At 42.0% G+C, this 14,882-nt stretch overlaps 1 protein-coding gene across 1 annotated transcript in view; it reads right to left on the bottom strand.

Annotated features, from left to right (window-relative positions):
* The window catches only part of nkain4 (sodium/potassium transporting ATPase interacting 4), a 41,675-nt gene that overhangs the window by 25,076 nt on the left and 1,717 nt on the right, over positions 1 to 14,882 (bottom strand). Inside the window, exons 2-3 of the mRNA XM_068338120.1 lie at positions 1,233 to 1,370; positions 8 to 88 (exon numbers count right to left, since the gene is read on the bottom strand). Coding sequence (XP_068194221.1) covers positions 8 to 88; positions 1,233 to 1,370 — 219 coding nt within the window. The remainder of the gene's footprint in view (positions 1 to 7; positions 89 to 1,232; positions 1,371 to 14,882) is intronic.

Below are 14,882 nucleotides of genomic sequence, written 5' to 3'. Positions count from 1 at the left end.
GTCTCACCTTGGACAGGCCTCCTACATCCAGGTAAAAACAGATGATGAAGACGTTCCAGGCCACCCACAGAGCAGCCCATACTGTATACTGGAAGGCAGAAACACAGACAGCTTAGCTCCATGGAAACGCAGATACGACAAGCTACTGAAGAAAAGTTGATTTCATGTGCTCCAGGCAAAGCAAAGGAAGTGGACAGCGTCCTCCCACTGACACACATTCTCTCAAACACACCTGATGTGACACGTAGAAAAAACTTACATATAAATAAATCTCAGTCTGATGCTGGTAAGTTCACAAAGTTTATTTGGGCCCTGCGGGAACGGCAGGTTTTCGTTCGAGACTCCAAACATTTACAAAAATGTACGTGAGACAGTCAACCGATGATGGACAAGGAGTCACATCGACTGACAGGAGAGAGTCATCACTGCGAAAGATTGTGAAAGCGTCTGAGTCACGATGAATTAAGTGTTTGAAATGTAAGTGTGGAGGGCAAAACAGCACCTCTGTAAAAACATACATGTTGAATCACGACATTTTCCACTTGTCAGCAGACAAAAGCTATATTTCAGTCTCCTTCCTATTTTCTATTTGATTCTCGCCTCTTTTGTTTGTGGTTTTTTTTTTTTTCATCTTTTCCAGTTTGGCTCCAGTTTATCTTCTTCATCTCACCTGTCTCTCTTTATTTACTGTTTTCCTCTGTCTCATTGTCACTCTCCCAATATTTCCCTGTCGTTAACACCTCCATCTGTGTTTCTGCCACTGCTGCTAGAAGTAGACTTTTATTGCCTATATAAGATTATGATTTAAAATTTAAAAAAAAACCAGAGGTTCATAAAAGTACGTTTGTAAAAGCTTCACTGTGGAGTTTTCATGCAAAAAACCCCACAAGCTTGGCAGCATGTTTTTCAGAATGACCTTCTCTGTCTAGAAACTCATTTCTGAGTATAAATCTGATGAGCTCCTTAGTCCCTCACACCCCCCAGCCCCACCACCCTCATTAATTAGCCCTAATTACCATGGGATTAGAGTGGTTTAAGGGTGCAGCACATTGCACCAGAGAGTGTGGAGCACTTGGTCAATAAAGAGGAGAGGCAAAAACATGTCCATTCAGATTTACATACAAAGCACTAACCCAAAGTCATGTGACACTGCTTAGCAGGACTAAGAGGAGCAGGCGACATAGTGATTGGACTTGCACACACACTACCACGTTTTAGTCACGTGTACTCACCACCACAATGTAGCGTGGCCGGTACTGGATGGTCCCAAAGAGGCCAAGGATGACGACGATGATGTGGAAGAAATTGGCGAGGATCGGGGCCCACTGGTAACCCAGGAAGTCAAACACCTGTCTCTCTAAAGCCAACACCTGAACAGTGAAAAGGAATGAAAGGAAAAACAGATTTTATCAGCTCGATGTTTCCTGGAAGGCAGAAGTTTCTGCAATTTATTGGACATTTTGTCATCCAGATTCTCTAAAGAGGACAGATTAAGATGTATGGGGCAAATAGGGCAAGTCCATCTCAATTCTGCCATGACAGTGAATAATCTGGGTGTAAAATGAAGTGCATGATGCAACATGTTTATAATTTATACCTCTAATCTTTAATTGGTGTTTTTTAGGCATGACATCAATCAAAATAATCCAAGTGCCAGGGTGTAACAAACCAAGAGCAGAAAATAGATGTTACACTATTTGTACAGTATGTGTGTAATGCACAGATCACAGAACTAATGAAAATAATGAATATATGTGCCTGCAAACAACGCGTACACAGAGGCATGCAGTGGAGTTAAAACCTTCCACAATGAAAAGACAAATTCCACTCTTTTACCCAGACAGGCTAGGCTTTTCCACTTCCTACATTCACATTTACAGTTTCAGGCCAATCCTTTTTTAATGAAAACATGATTAATTCATTAAACACATCCCATCTCTTTTTATTTTCGTTCAATAGCAAAAAAAAAAAGCCCAAGAAAACAAATCAGCCTGAACGTTTAAGATTGAGTCACTATTTGCACCGACTCAATTACCGTGCAGTTTGGGAGGAAATACAGGAGTAGGAAGAATGTACTAAAATCATTTAATTAGAATTCTACTGCCGATTCAATTTCACGTACATATTTGTGTACCCATGTGTGCGTGTTTGTGTGTCAAGAAACGTTGTGTTTCGCCGTATGTTGACATGTCATTTCCAGCCAAGCGCTTGAAGATGGATGAGGCGGGGAAGAATGTCGCCTCTGCTGCAATGATATCAACGCACCACCAGGCACACACACACACACACACACACACACACACACACACACACACACACACACACACACACACACACACACACACACACACACACACACACACACACACACACACACACACACACACACACACACACACACACACACACACACACACACACACACACATTCAATCGACATCCATGGCTGCTCTTCTTAATGTAATGGAAATGTTACCAGCAACACGATGAGACATTGTGACAGGCAGGAGAGGGAGCTGATCAAATTCTGAGTGATAATTAAAAACCAACACTCCTTTCCATAGAGGGCGAGGGGCAATAACGCCACAGCGTGAAGCAGCAGAAGGCGATGAGCGAACTGGGACCTGCACCAAGTACTGTAGTAAGAAAGTCAGGGAATAACTTAGAAATTCAAAGATAAGGGACTGGTCCAGTGGAAGGGAAGGTAAAACATAAAAAAATGAGCAACTGCTGCAAAACAAAATTGAGATGAATTGGATATTATAAAAAAACACAGATAGCAAAATAACTGATGAATGAAAAGATGAGATAAAATCCATTGAAAAGCCCCTTCGACACACAAAAAGTGAGCGAGCTCCTCTCCTTCCCTTTTCGTAACCTCTGTCCAGTCCCCGAAGGACGGGAGGGAAGGAAACGAATTAAGTAAAAAGGAGCTGCACATCTTCAGGTCGGCTCTGGGTTAAGTTAACGATATAAACTCAAGTGAAGATGAGGTGCAGCTAGGCTGCAATTTAATTGGCTGAACTTTTTAGACTTGGTAACTTGTGTGGGGTTCTTCATAAGTATGCACGAATGAACACCAAAGATAATTACACTGCATTTTAAAAAGACATACTGTAATCCATGGGGCAAAGCGCTAATGGGAATCAAGTCTAATGTCCTGGTGCAATCAAATTCAAGAAGGACAAACTGGGAGAAAGGCAATTTTACACCTGATCAATGATATAAATGATCGTATCTTCTGCTGATTAAAAGTGGGCATTACCATTATCTGGGCAATCACAGGAGACCCCAACACATGAAGACATCTAAAGACCATTTTAATCCACATTTATCAGGGCTATGGTAATATGGATTTTATTTTTTTACTGTGGTGACAAAGCAATGTGAAACCACAGGATTGATTGTGACAAATATATCGAGAGACACTTTCCAAGCAGCTAAAAGATTGAGCCAAATTTCTATGAGATTTTAGGGTATGTAAGATGAGTGTTGTCCATGGGCAGTGGATAAAACAGATAAACATGTTTATAGATAAAACATCTGTACAGCTATATATAACTTCATTGAATTTCTTGACCTGAGTAAGTCCAGACAAACTGTTTGTAAAGATAACACACACAGTAAATGTGATATGATCATACTGATGACAGTCGGATGAAGACAAGTAAAAACTGTGTCCTTGCCATAAACCACAGCTTCATAAATAATTTAAAAGCATTCACAGCATACTGCAGATCTTTATCTGATCTCAGTTTGTCATAAATTGGGTGGATCTTTAAATACTAGTCCTTCACATAAAAACTCAAATGAAATTTGGGTACGAATAGTCAATGATCTGATGTTGAGTATCGTGGAACGGAGCTCTCAGGATGTAGTTCCTCCAGACAAAGGAGCAGTTCAGAGATGGTTAAATCTGTTAAAGAGCTTTTGTGTGTAATTTTATGGCTGGTGTGGATGGAGGGTCTTATCTGGGTGTAGCAGGAGCTGGAAGAATCAAGATCATTAAACAGGCAGGAGATTCATTTACATGAGGTTTTTCTAACCCTCAAGAGGAAAATAAAACTGGACTGAAGCACTTAAGTGTAAAATAAGTCTGATGTGAAAGTTAAGTAAAACTGAAACTGTGTTTGGGACGACTTTAAACACAGTTTCTTATTCTGTCTATGTTACACACTTGAAGCTGCATGAGCACCTGGGTAAGTGCAGGGCAACAGCGCTAATGAGAGTCTTCATCAATCCCACGCACGTACTTCACATCCCTAGATGTATTCATTACATGTGGCCAGGCACTCTTCCCCTGAAATATTTCCACCAGTCATTGAATTAAATCTGTGTATGGGCATGGGAGATGCATGTGTGCGTGTGTGTGTGTGTGTGTGTGTGTGTGTGTGTGTGTGTGTGTGTGTGTGTGTGTGTTTTCTCCGCTGTAGTAAGCCTATCACGTTAACTGCTAACTCAATAATCCACCAAGATGACAACAATCAATCAAGAAAAGAAAGGCCTCTGCCCAACCGGACACACACACACGCACGCACGCACGCACGCACGCACGCACGCACGCACGCACACACACACACACACACACACACACACACACACACACACACACACACAAACCCATATGACACAATTAGCCCACAACTCATAGGAAGCAGCTACTGGAGAGTGGGGTAGAATTTGATCAAAAGATACCAATGCTTTTCCAGGAATGGTGAGTCGGTTACATAACGGCCCGTAAAAGCTTCCCGCTGACCTCATGCCAGCACAAATGACTCCCTCTAGGGTGACACCACCTCTTAGTGTGTATTTTGGTTCTAGGTGTGTATATGCATGGAAGTGTCTTACCCACGTGTATCACTAGTTCCATTATAAATAGTGGGTACGACAGCAGGACACAACAAGAATTCACTCTTTTCACACTCAGAAACCATCACTTAGATTCTACTTCAGCCGTCTGATTCTAAATGATTAATATTCATCATCATCATCATCACCTCCCCGACCCTGCTGCTGCTTTTAAATGACGTTAGCTTGATTATGCTCTCTCATGTTTAAGAGGTGCGTATAAAGAGAGTGAGAAAAAACACACAAGTACGGCCGAATGTCTCAAGCCTTTCCATCAATGTTTTCCTTTATGAATGCCATGAAGGCCAGAGGAGAGAGAGACAGGAGCCGTCTGAGAGGGAAGCTGCATCATTTCATAGATAATTTACAGCATGAAAAGCATGAAAAACCCTGTCGCCTATGAATTCATGTGACGTCTAAACTGAAAAAAAACAACACATGGTGAGACAGTTTGAAGGTCGCTCATGACTTCTAACAAACATGTCACCAGTTAGGCAACATTAGATGACACATTTTAGGGTTATTATACATTTTATTATACAATAAAATGTATAATGGCCCTAACCCTAATATTTTTTTAATAATAACCCTAACCCTCCTCTATGATAAAATGTGTAATACTATATCCCTAACCCTAATTATATATAATTGAGAATAAAAAGTGTAATAACCCTAACCCTAACTCTAACTGAAAATAAATTGTATAATTTCCCTAACCATCTAAAATAAATGTGTAATAACCCTAACCCTAACCCAAACCCTAAACCTAACCCTAATCCAAAATAAAATGTGTATTATGCAACCCTGAATATTACGCATGACATGAGGTCATTCAAAATACTCAGAGTCGACCTCACACAGGGGGACGGACCCCCTTATTTCAAATGACACACAATCACCTCAGTGTTTATCTTTCGCAGCGTGACCTCTGTACAATAATGCGTCATCCAGATGTACGACTTTGAAATGCAGGTCTGTGTCTGTCTGTGTGTGAGAATCCCTCTGAATGACTTCAGGCTGCATGAGTCAGTTGTGTTGAAACACATTACTCTGACTCACACAGCCAGGCAGAAGGGCAGCGTTGGAGGAGTGGCAGGAGATGTGAGGGGTGAAACGCAGAGGAGTGATGCTCCCACATTATCTCCTCTTTGTTTTAATCTCCATGGCTTTGCTAATGGGTTGTTTTTACTTAGACATTTAAAAAAAAGCACATTAGCCAATGAGGTTGAGCCTGATACAGAGATAAGATTCTGAAGTTGTATATGATATCCAGGCTGCATGCATGTATCACACACACTTTAGCGCCTGTGGGAGACTTCAAGGGCAAAACACAGAAAACAGATAATCAGCCTTTGATTCTTTTTTTTAAAAAACTTTCTCTTCAGCCCTGAACATTTTCTTTGATTTTTCTCACCAATATGGAAATTAACCAAAACAAACTGCAGCCGTACGGCCGTTAGCCTAGCTCTATTATTACTTATCTGACTGTTGAGATCTCACCCCCCTCCAGGGGGAACGCAACACAAGTCTGACGGGTCGGGAGATGGCGAACAGGATAGCTGGGGTTTTTGTTTTTTTCCCAGACTGGGGCAGATGGGGAACAGAGTGGATTTTGGGTGAAAACCTGTGGAAACGCTGGCTGTCATCACCGGTTTGCTCGGAAACGTGAACACGGGTTAAAAATCCGACAGGATACAAATAGTTTCATCAGGACATTTCGGGTTCATCGAAGTGGCTTTCGGGTCTCTGTGTCGGTTTTACTGATAAATATTTGTCACATAAATCAATGCATCCTCAGATGTAGCAATGCAGACTAAGTTAAAGTGAGGATTTCAACAAATTAGGAGACAATGTCAGCAATTAATGCTAATTTTTCTTCACAGGCTTAGGGTTTAGTGAGAACAAAGAGGACAGACTATTATTTTACTCGACACACTAACACTACATTAAATATGTGTTTAGCTATTCAATTAAAAATGAATAAAACTGGATTAATGACACATTAGTCATAAAATGGGTAACTGTTCTGTGTATAAATAAAGATAATGGCAACCACACACACACACACACACACACACACACACACACACACACACACACACACACACACACACACACACTCTCTCTCTCTCTCTCTCTCTCTCTCTCTCTCTCTTTGTCCATGAAAGCCCTGCGTTGCCCTGACTCGTCTGTGCCTCGCAGCACTTCACAAAAACTTTCTCCGGTTCATTTTTTCACCCCTCGCCCCAATGAAGTCACTATCCTACGCTGTCTGCCTGGTCCTTGTGTAACTAATGGGGGCAATCTGACTATGTGTGTGGTTTTCATTGGGTACAGCCCTCCGTGGTGCCTGGTCCAGCAGTCGTGAAACGGGTATTAAGAGGTAGGGTGCCATCATAAGCCACTTTCTTCTTCGCTGTTTGAAATGTGGTCTGCATGGTGAAACAAGGCTGTCTCCTTTTGAACTTCCCTTCATGAGAGGTGCTAAACAGACTGCCTGTTTTTGGAAAACTGTCTATTGAAAGGCTAGGAGGGAAACAGCTCTTTATTTAAGATACAATGAACTGAACCTCCAGTGGTCTCAGTGCTAATAACATGCTAATCCTTAGTGCTCTTGGAAACCCACAACACAGCGAGCCACCGAACCAATAAACACACGACAAAAGCCGAATGCTTTGAACTGAGGCTCGCTTTGGGCAATGGAATCTACTTTAAACTTTTGTGGTCTGTGATGTTGTCGTGTTCCAGCGACGGAGCTACACAACTTCCAGACAAGAGTCCACAGTGACTTGTTAGTTCCATATACTTGAGTTTGGCTCATTTCAGCTTAAACAATTCAGCTGAACGAAACACTTCTCTGCATACAGACTTTGAATTTCTATTTTGGTGGGCCAAAATATTTGGAGTGTGAGCTGGCAGTGGTGCTCTTGAGCAAGGCACCGCAACCCCCACAAAGCTGCTCATTTGGGGCGCACCAAGATGGAGCTGCCCGTCACTCTGCCTCCCACTGTGTAAACATGGCAGGCCCCTGGTGTGTGTGGTGTTTCAGGGGCTTTTACACACACTCTCTATATATATGCATGTTCAATATCTATAGTAAAAAGAGTGAAAAGATAATTTCCCCAAAGGGATCATTAAAGTGTATTCTTCTTCTTCTACAGTCGATGATAAAACAGTAAAAGTTGTGGCCTTATCGGTTCAGTCAGCTGACCTTAAAGCCGCCCCAGAGGCACTGAGCTTTCTATTTCTACAGAAGATCGGCTATTCGCTTTCCTTATAAGACTGAATCCAGAAAATCTGCGCCAATCTACGTGGATGACTGGACATAAAATTGTCCACTAAGAAAGTAATTCAGTTTCATTTTTACTTTTAGTTTAGAAAACATTTTGAGATGTGACAGGAGGCAAATTCTGAGTGTGAATAATAAAATTAATTATGGCTGAATTCCATTCACTCATTCCTTTGAATATAACAGAACCATTGTAAATGATCTTGATAACATTTTAATGACTAGTTTATTGCTGCATGATCCTGCTGCAACAAAAGCCCTTTATACAATTATCGGACAACGGCGCCGTGACAAAGACCCTCCTCTATGCCTTCTTTGTTTATGATGACCAAAATGACGGCAGTGAAATGCAGCTCCAGTGTGTGATTCCAAATTTCATGGCGGCATTCCACAATCATAAGAGGCATAACACAAAACAGCAGTGTCTGCATCTAGTCTGGTCATTTTCTGATGTGTTGAGCATTCATACATCACTAATCGCTTTCCCGGGTAAATAGTGGATTGTTTCATCCTGTGTTTGGAGGGGAAGGATCTGGTCCTGCTGTGTCACAGCTCCTTCATTTATACAGACGTCACTCTTAACTGCCTTTGCTGACAGCTCAGAGGTAAAACAATAATGATCTCCAACGTGCTTCTGTAAGATTTAAACAGAAGAGTGACGCGTAATGAGGATGCATCTAAGTACGATGTAAAACAACAGCATTTAGGTCATATTTGATATAAAACTTACACAATCAGGTATTAGATATTATTGCTAACAGCAGTATTTTCCGCATTATAAGGCGCACCTAAAAGCCTTTAATTGTCTCAAAAACCGACAGTGCGCCTTATAATCCAGTGGGCCTTATTTGTCAAAATCGTTTTGAAATAGGCCATTCATTGAAGGTGCGCCTTATAATCAGATTCTTCTTCTAATCCAGTGCGCCTTTAATATGAAAAAGGTTTAAAATAGGCCATTCATTGAATGTGCGCCTTATAGTCCAGTGCGCCTTATAGTGCAGAAAATACTGAGAGGGATGATAATACCATAAAATGAACGTTCAGACAACAGTTAATGTACACTTTTAGTCTGTACATCAGAATGTATTCAGTCTTAACAAGACATTAATATAAAATAAGATTAGATAAAATTTGGATGATTTTGTTCACAACTTTCATGCAGTCCCATTTATGTAGGATTATGCTGCGTTCACGACGATAAAGATCAGAAAGGAAATGGATTACAGATGCAAAAGCTCGATTGGAAACCACTTTAGTAAAAAAAAAAGAAAGAAGAATCAATGAGCTGAGTGGATGAAGAAAGATTTACTGAGAGATGACCCAAATTCACAGACTGACAGCAAACATCCTTCTTGACGAGGCTGTTATCTTTCATAAAATACTCATCTCTCATCCTCTCTTCATCTTTTCCCACACTTTTGCCGACAGCCAACGTTTCTTTCACTTTACTTGTGGCGGTAACATTTGGACCATAAGAGACAAATTTAGACTTTGCTGCATCAACTTGAACAAGAACGCCGCAGCACTGGTTTTTATATTTACAGCCTAAACCCCCAACGCCACTTGTGAGGTTTCTCGTTCTTTTCATGTGCTTCCAAATTTATTGTTTGTTGCGTGACTGTTGTGTGCAAAAGAGAGATGAGACAGCAGACTGCATCACACACCAGTTCTTTGATTTCTCAGAGGAGCTGAGAGAAGAAAAGCAGGGCAAGAATGCAGCGCAGGATAAAATCCTAACTCGCTAACAATGGCTGGGATGGATGGGAAAGTGACGAAACGAGGACACGTTAAAACCAGCCAATCCCCTTTCCCTTTCTGCCATCCCATGGCCCAGTTCTAACAAAAACTGTTTAGATTTTGCCCCACTTAACAAGTTGGGAATTTAGCTGTGACAGACGATATACTCATCAAGCATATGTAGTGAGGAAGTGCAAACAGATGTCAGCAGTTTGTACCCTCCAGCTCCACTTCCAATAATTGAATTGGGGATGTTGCTCTTTTCATCATAATCCCATCCATCTTAATCTTTCATCCACCAGTAGAGGAAGTCATCCCTGCCATCCAGCCGCCGGATCGCAACACAATTAGAGCGAACGCATCGGAGAAGTCATCAACCGCTTGTAAAAACAAGAAGTGAGAACTCAAAGCTGTTGGGGGATAAATATACATTACAACCATTCAACTGGATGTGACAAGTCAGGAAAGACATCCCAGCTGTGGAGCTCCCAAAGCAATTTTTTTCCCCAATGCTGCACAAGAACAAATGACACCAGTGGAACCGTTGGAGTGGAAAGTAGAGAAACAGGCGAGCAAATGGTTCTACTTTTATCTCCATTAGTGCTTAATATTGAAGTTCCGTCGATGTGGAACACACACAGAGGGACTCACGGCCTCTACATGGATGGGCACACGTGCAGACACTCATATTTGCCAGCCCCAGGTCTTCAGCAGGGCCGTATAATTAATGGACTGCTAAACGGACGCCATTAAAAATGGCCGACAGTTGTAAAAAAAAAGAAAAAGCCTTTCGGGAAAAAGGGATGTGATTTTAGAAAGAACACACGTGTAATAGGCAGAAACTGACATAGACAAGACGGTCGATGCTTTAAAACTGTAATAAATAAATAAATAAATTAATTAATTAATTAAAACACCGGGGAAACTGTAATTTAAAAAAAAATTAAAACCCTGGGGAAACTCTAATTATTTTTTTTTACATTAAAACGGGGGGAAATGTAGATTTTTTTTTTTAAATTAAAACACCAGGGAAACTGTAAAATTTGGTTAGTATAATCTCAGCTTGACAAAAAACCCTCGCACAAAAGTAGAAATGAAGAACATTCCAGGTTGAACTGAGATACATCTTCCGTGTGGCCCACTCACAAAAAGGTCCACTTCCAGTTACTTGTCTGTCACCGCATGAGAAAAATCCCATTTGCATCTTTTGACAGGCTGGTTTTCATTTCCTGCAGGCTCTTCAGTGCCAGAATATATTAAGGTTTCTGTGCAAACAAAAGAAGTGAAAGAAAAAGCTAAAAATAAAGATCTCAGGTCTGCAGGGTCATGCTCATAATTGCAGAGAGCGAGAAGTCTAACTGCCACCCATCCCCCCCAGTTCTGTGCCTATTTGTCTCCACCTTCTTATCTGCATCTCCCCTAAACCTCCCGTGACAAAGGCCTGGCTGATAAATCTGACGGTAATCAATAATTCAAATAAACCCACCGCGAGGAGGGAAAACGGGGAGGAGGACGGCCTCGTCGCGTTTTAACAAAGGATGCACGAATGGGGGCGGAGCTTGTACACTCCTGACACACGTTATACATTCAAGCGGCGCTTCTCATCCATGACTACCCAAGATGCATTAGGGTCTCTGGAGAGATGATGACATACAAGGAGGGAGCTCCTAAAGGGGCGTGCGTGTGAATTTATGATGCAGTTACCTTGCTTCGTGACCTACGACAAACACACACACACACACACACACACACACACACACACACACACACACACACACACACACACACACACATTTCTTCTGTTTGTTTAATCAACTTTGGTACTGGCGCTGGGACTTCCAGCTAAGGCCAGGCAGGACTTGTCAGACGTCTGACCTCCGGTGGTTGAGAGATGTTCAGGCAGAACAATCAGCACAGCCTATGTCAAGAGACCACAGTCTGCACTGAACACCAGCGGGCCAATTTGCACCCCCCCCCCCACACACACACACACAAACACACACACACAAACACAAACCCAGCAGCTAATTATGTTGACCTGCATGGCCTTCAAAATAAAACACCACATCCTGGTCAAGTCTCTTCTTGGGGAAAGAAAACAAAAAGGTCGCTACACAAGCCCTCCTTTAAACAAAAAATCTAAACGCAAGATTGGTTGATTTTATATTTAATGTCTTGCGTCAGCCCTAGAAGAACATAAATGTGATGATTACAATCAGTATCATTTATTACCTCTGTGTTAACGTTCAATCTCAAGACCTCATCACATATCGGTGCGGCTTCTTTTAGACACGATATTAAGATGCTCACAAGGTATTGCCATAGGCATCTGATGGCATTTGGCACATGCACCTATTTTGTGGCAAACCAACAATAATCACAATCTGTGTCAAACACACATTGACACTACATTTTGTGTGTGCTCGGGGTAGCTCAGATTGAGATGCTATCATATTGTTTTTCGAATAGTTATACAAATAGAGCTGCTATCTTATTCTGACGCCATCTGTGCACGGCAAACAGTAAAGGAAATGTGTTTCAGCTCGGGACTATCAATCAGAGAGCAGAGAGATTTCATGAAAACTTAATAGTAGGCAGAGAGAGGCAATTACAAAGGAAAAGAAAGAGAGAGAGATAACATAGATGTGATGAGCCAGTCTATTTCTACTGGCCTATCTCCTCCTGCAAACTGGCATTCTGAAGGAAATTCATTTTGCTATCGGCAATCATCCCAAAAGCCAAACCCATAAAGACCCCGAGGAAGAGACGGAAATTCTTAAAAGCAAAAAGAATACCAAAAGAGTGAGTGAGATATTCCAAGAGCAACTTTCATATATCACTAGTGAATAACTAGTTAAATCTTCTTGGAATGCTAGCAAAACAGACTGAGATTACATAGCAGCAGAAAGGCCTGGATTATCCATCTCAGCGGATGCAAGACAGCTGCAGAAGGTGAACAACACAGACGCAAAGTACAGTTTTAACTCTCACACCCCGGTCCTGATGCCATACGACATTTTATTACCTTGTAATTTCCCCAGCGGCTGTAATTATTCTTAATAATAGATGCATTAATATCAAAGCTATGGGCAAAGACCTTGTGAGAGTGCTTGTATACACGTGTCAGCAAATGGGAGATTTGTGAGGTGGGAGTCAGACACCCAGTTTAGCTAAGATGACAGTTATTCAAGCAGAAATTGACATTAGTGATACTATAAAGCAAATAAGTTAGCAGTGGGGAAGAAAACAGCTCCAATCCTTTGTAGTGTGTGGGAGATGACGTGATGCCCGTGAAGGGAAACTACCGTGTCTTTGGAGATAACAAAAGTTTCTTGGAAGCACTTTGGCTGAACTCAGTCTTCGTCTCTGAAGCCGTCTCTACAAAGTTATACAATTCTCCAGCTATGTCTTCAAGAGAGGAAGAGGGAAGAGGGCAGTTTGATCGAAAATACCACCTTTAAATGTTCAGACGCATTGTGGGCCTGACTAGTTTTTTAAGGATTTAGATGAGATAAGAGTTCTACTATCTGTCAGCCCATTGAGAGAGGCACAGATAAAGCCATCCGCTATTACAAAGTGGGCAATTAGTCTTTCCTCATTGCTTGAGAGCAAAGAAGCATTTTTGGTAATTTCTGTCATTTTGTATGACGTCAGCAAAGCTGCACTTCCTACCTTCCTACCAAGGCTGTAATTTTTACCCAACAGAAGACCGATTAACTTATGGGTGTCTCTGATTGGGAGGGGTATTTGTCACTGCTGCCAGAGCAAGTTATGGCGAAGCTTTTCCAGGGTCACCGTTCAGATCTGAGCTCATTACCCTTGTCCACTGTGATTATGTGCTGGTCTGCCCATCTGCCCTTTAACAGAAAATGACCATGACCAATGAAAAGGCCTCCATCATCAATCACACGAAGTCCTCAAAACCACATTAACCATCGACTCCTTTCAGAAAGACCCTCCTCATGGCCGGTCGCTGACATTCACAGTATGTCTAGACCATGTCCCATATATAACCAATGGAAATGTTCCCACTGCAGGTCATCTTTAGGTCAAAGCCTCAATCAACCAGCTTGCCTATGTCTCAGATTCTAAACAAATCATTAGATAGACAGCGCTTCCTGCCAATCCTTGGCTTTCGAAGCTGATGGAGGTTCTGACAGTGATCCAGTCCCACTGTCTGGAATAGTTAGGCTGCAGCGGGAGGGGGGGGGGAGGCGTTTCAATCAATACAGGCTCATTATCTGTTGCCTTTTGTCCCAGAGAGATGAGTCCCGCTGCTCGGCCTGTTGATGAGGCAAACGCACCACAATTCAATTAAGGGATGGCCGAGATGCCAAAAGAGGTTTGATCAAAGCACTCTGTCGGGCTAATTAGCACACGCAGTGGTTTATAACGCCACTTTTTTTTTTTTAACAATCTGAGGATAACATGTTGTTTTGTTAATGGTAGTTTTACCTTGTAATGGACTGGGAATAATCGGGCTCATTGTAAATGCAAAGGTTTCATCCAAGGGAGAGCGGGGGCCAGTGCTGCACCTGTATAGTCCTGCAAGCGTGCACACGTATGCACCCATACGCAGGCACGTGCAACCTGATGACCTTTCTGAAAAGGTCATGGAGGGTTTAATGGAACCCTTCTTTGTGGGTTAAACTCATCAAAAGTGTGCAGGTGTGGTTTTTGCACGTGTGTTTCTGCAGACAGGAAATGTCAGAACATCTAGAAATAGTGTCAGAAGAAAATAAAATTGTTTCCAGGAGTCTGCGGGGACTTTTTAGGCAGCCCACTGACAGCTTTATGAACCCCTTCAAACAAATGGTTGACCGCCCTCTTTCTAATGAGAAGATGTTTGAAGTCTGGGAAGGGAAAACAGGTGTGTCCCTCAAGATGGGCCCGTAGCTCTTTGTGTTGTGTGATTACGATTATCTGATGTTTTAAGTACTGTGAATCCTGATAGATAACAAGAAATTCCCATAAGAAGGTCCCAGAACTGTGACTTCAAGGAATAGGT

This window comes from Antennarius striatus, chromosome 2 (genome assembly GCF_040054535.1).
Source record: "Antennarius striatus isolate MH-2024 chromosome 2, ASM4005453v1, whole genome shotgun sequence".
Taxonomy (NCBI): Eukaryota; Metazoa; Chordata; class Actinopteri; order Lophiiformes; family Antennariidae; genus Antennarius; species Antennarius striatus.
This window is presented reverse-complemented; position numbering and strand designations above follow the sequence as displayed.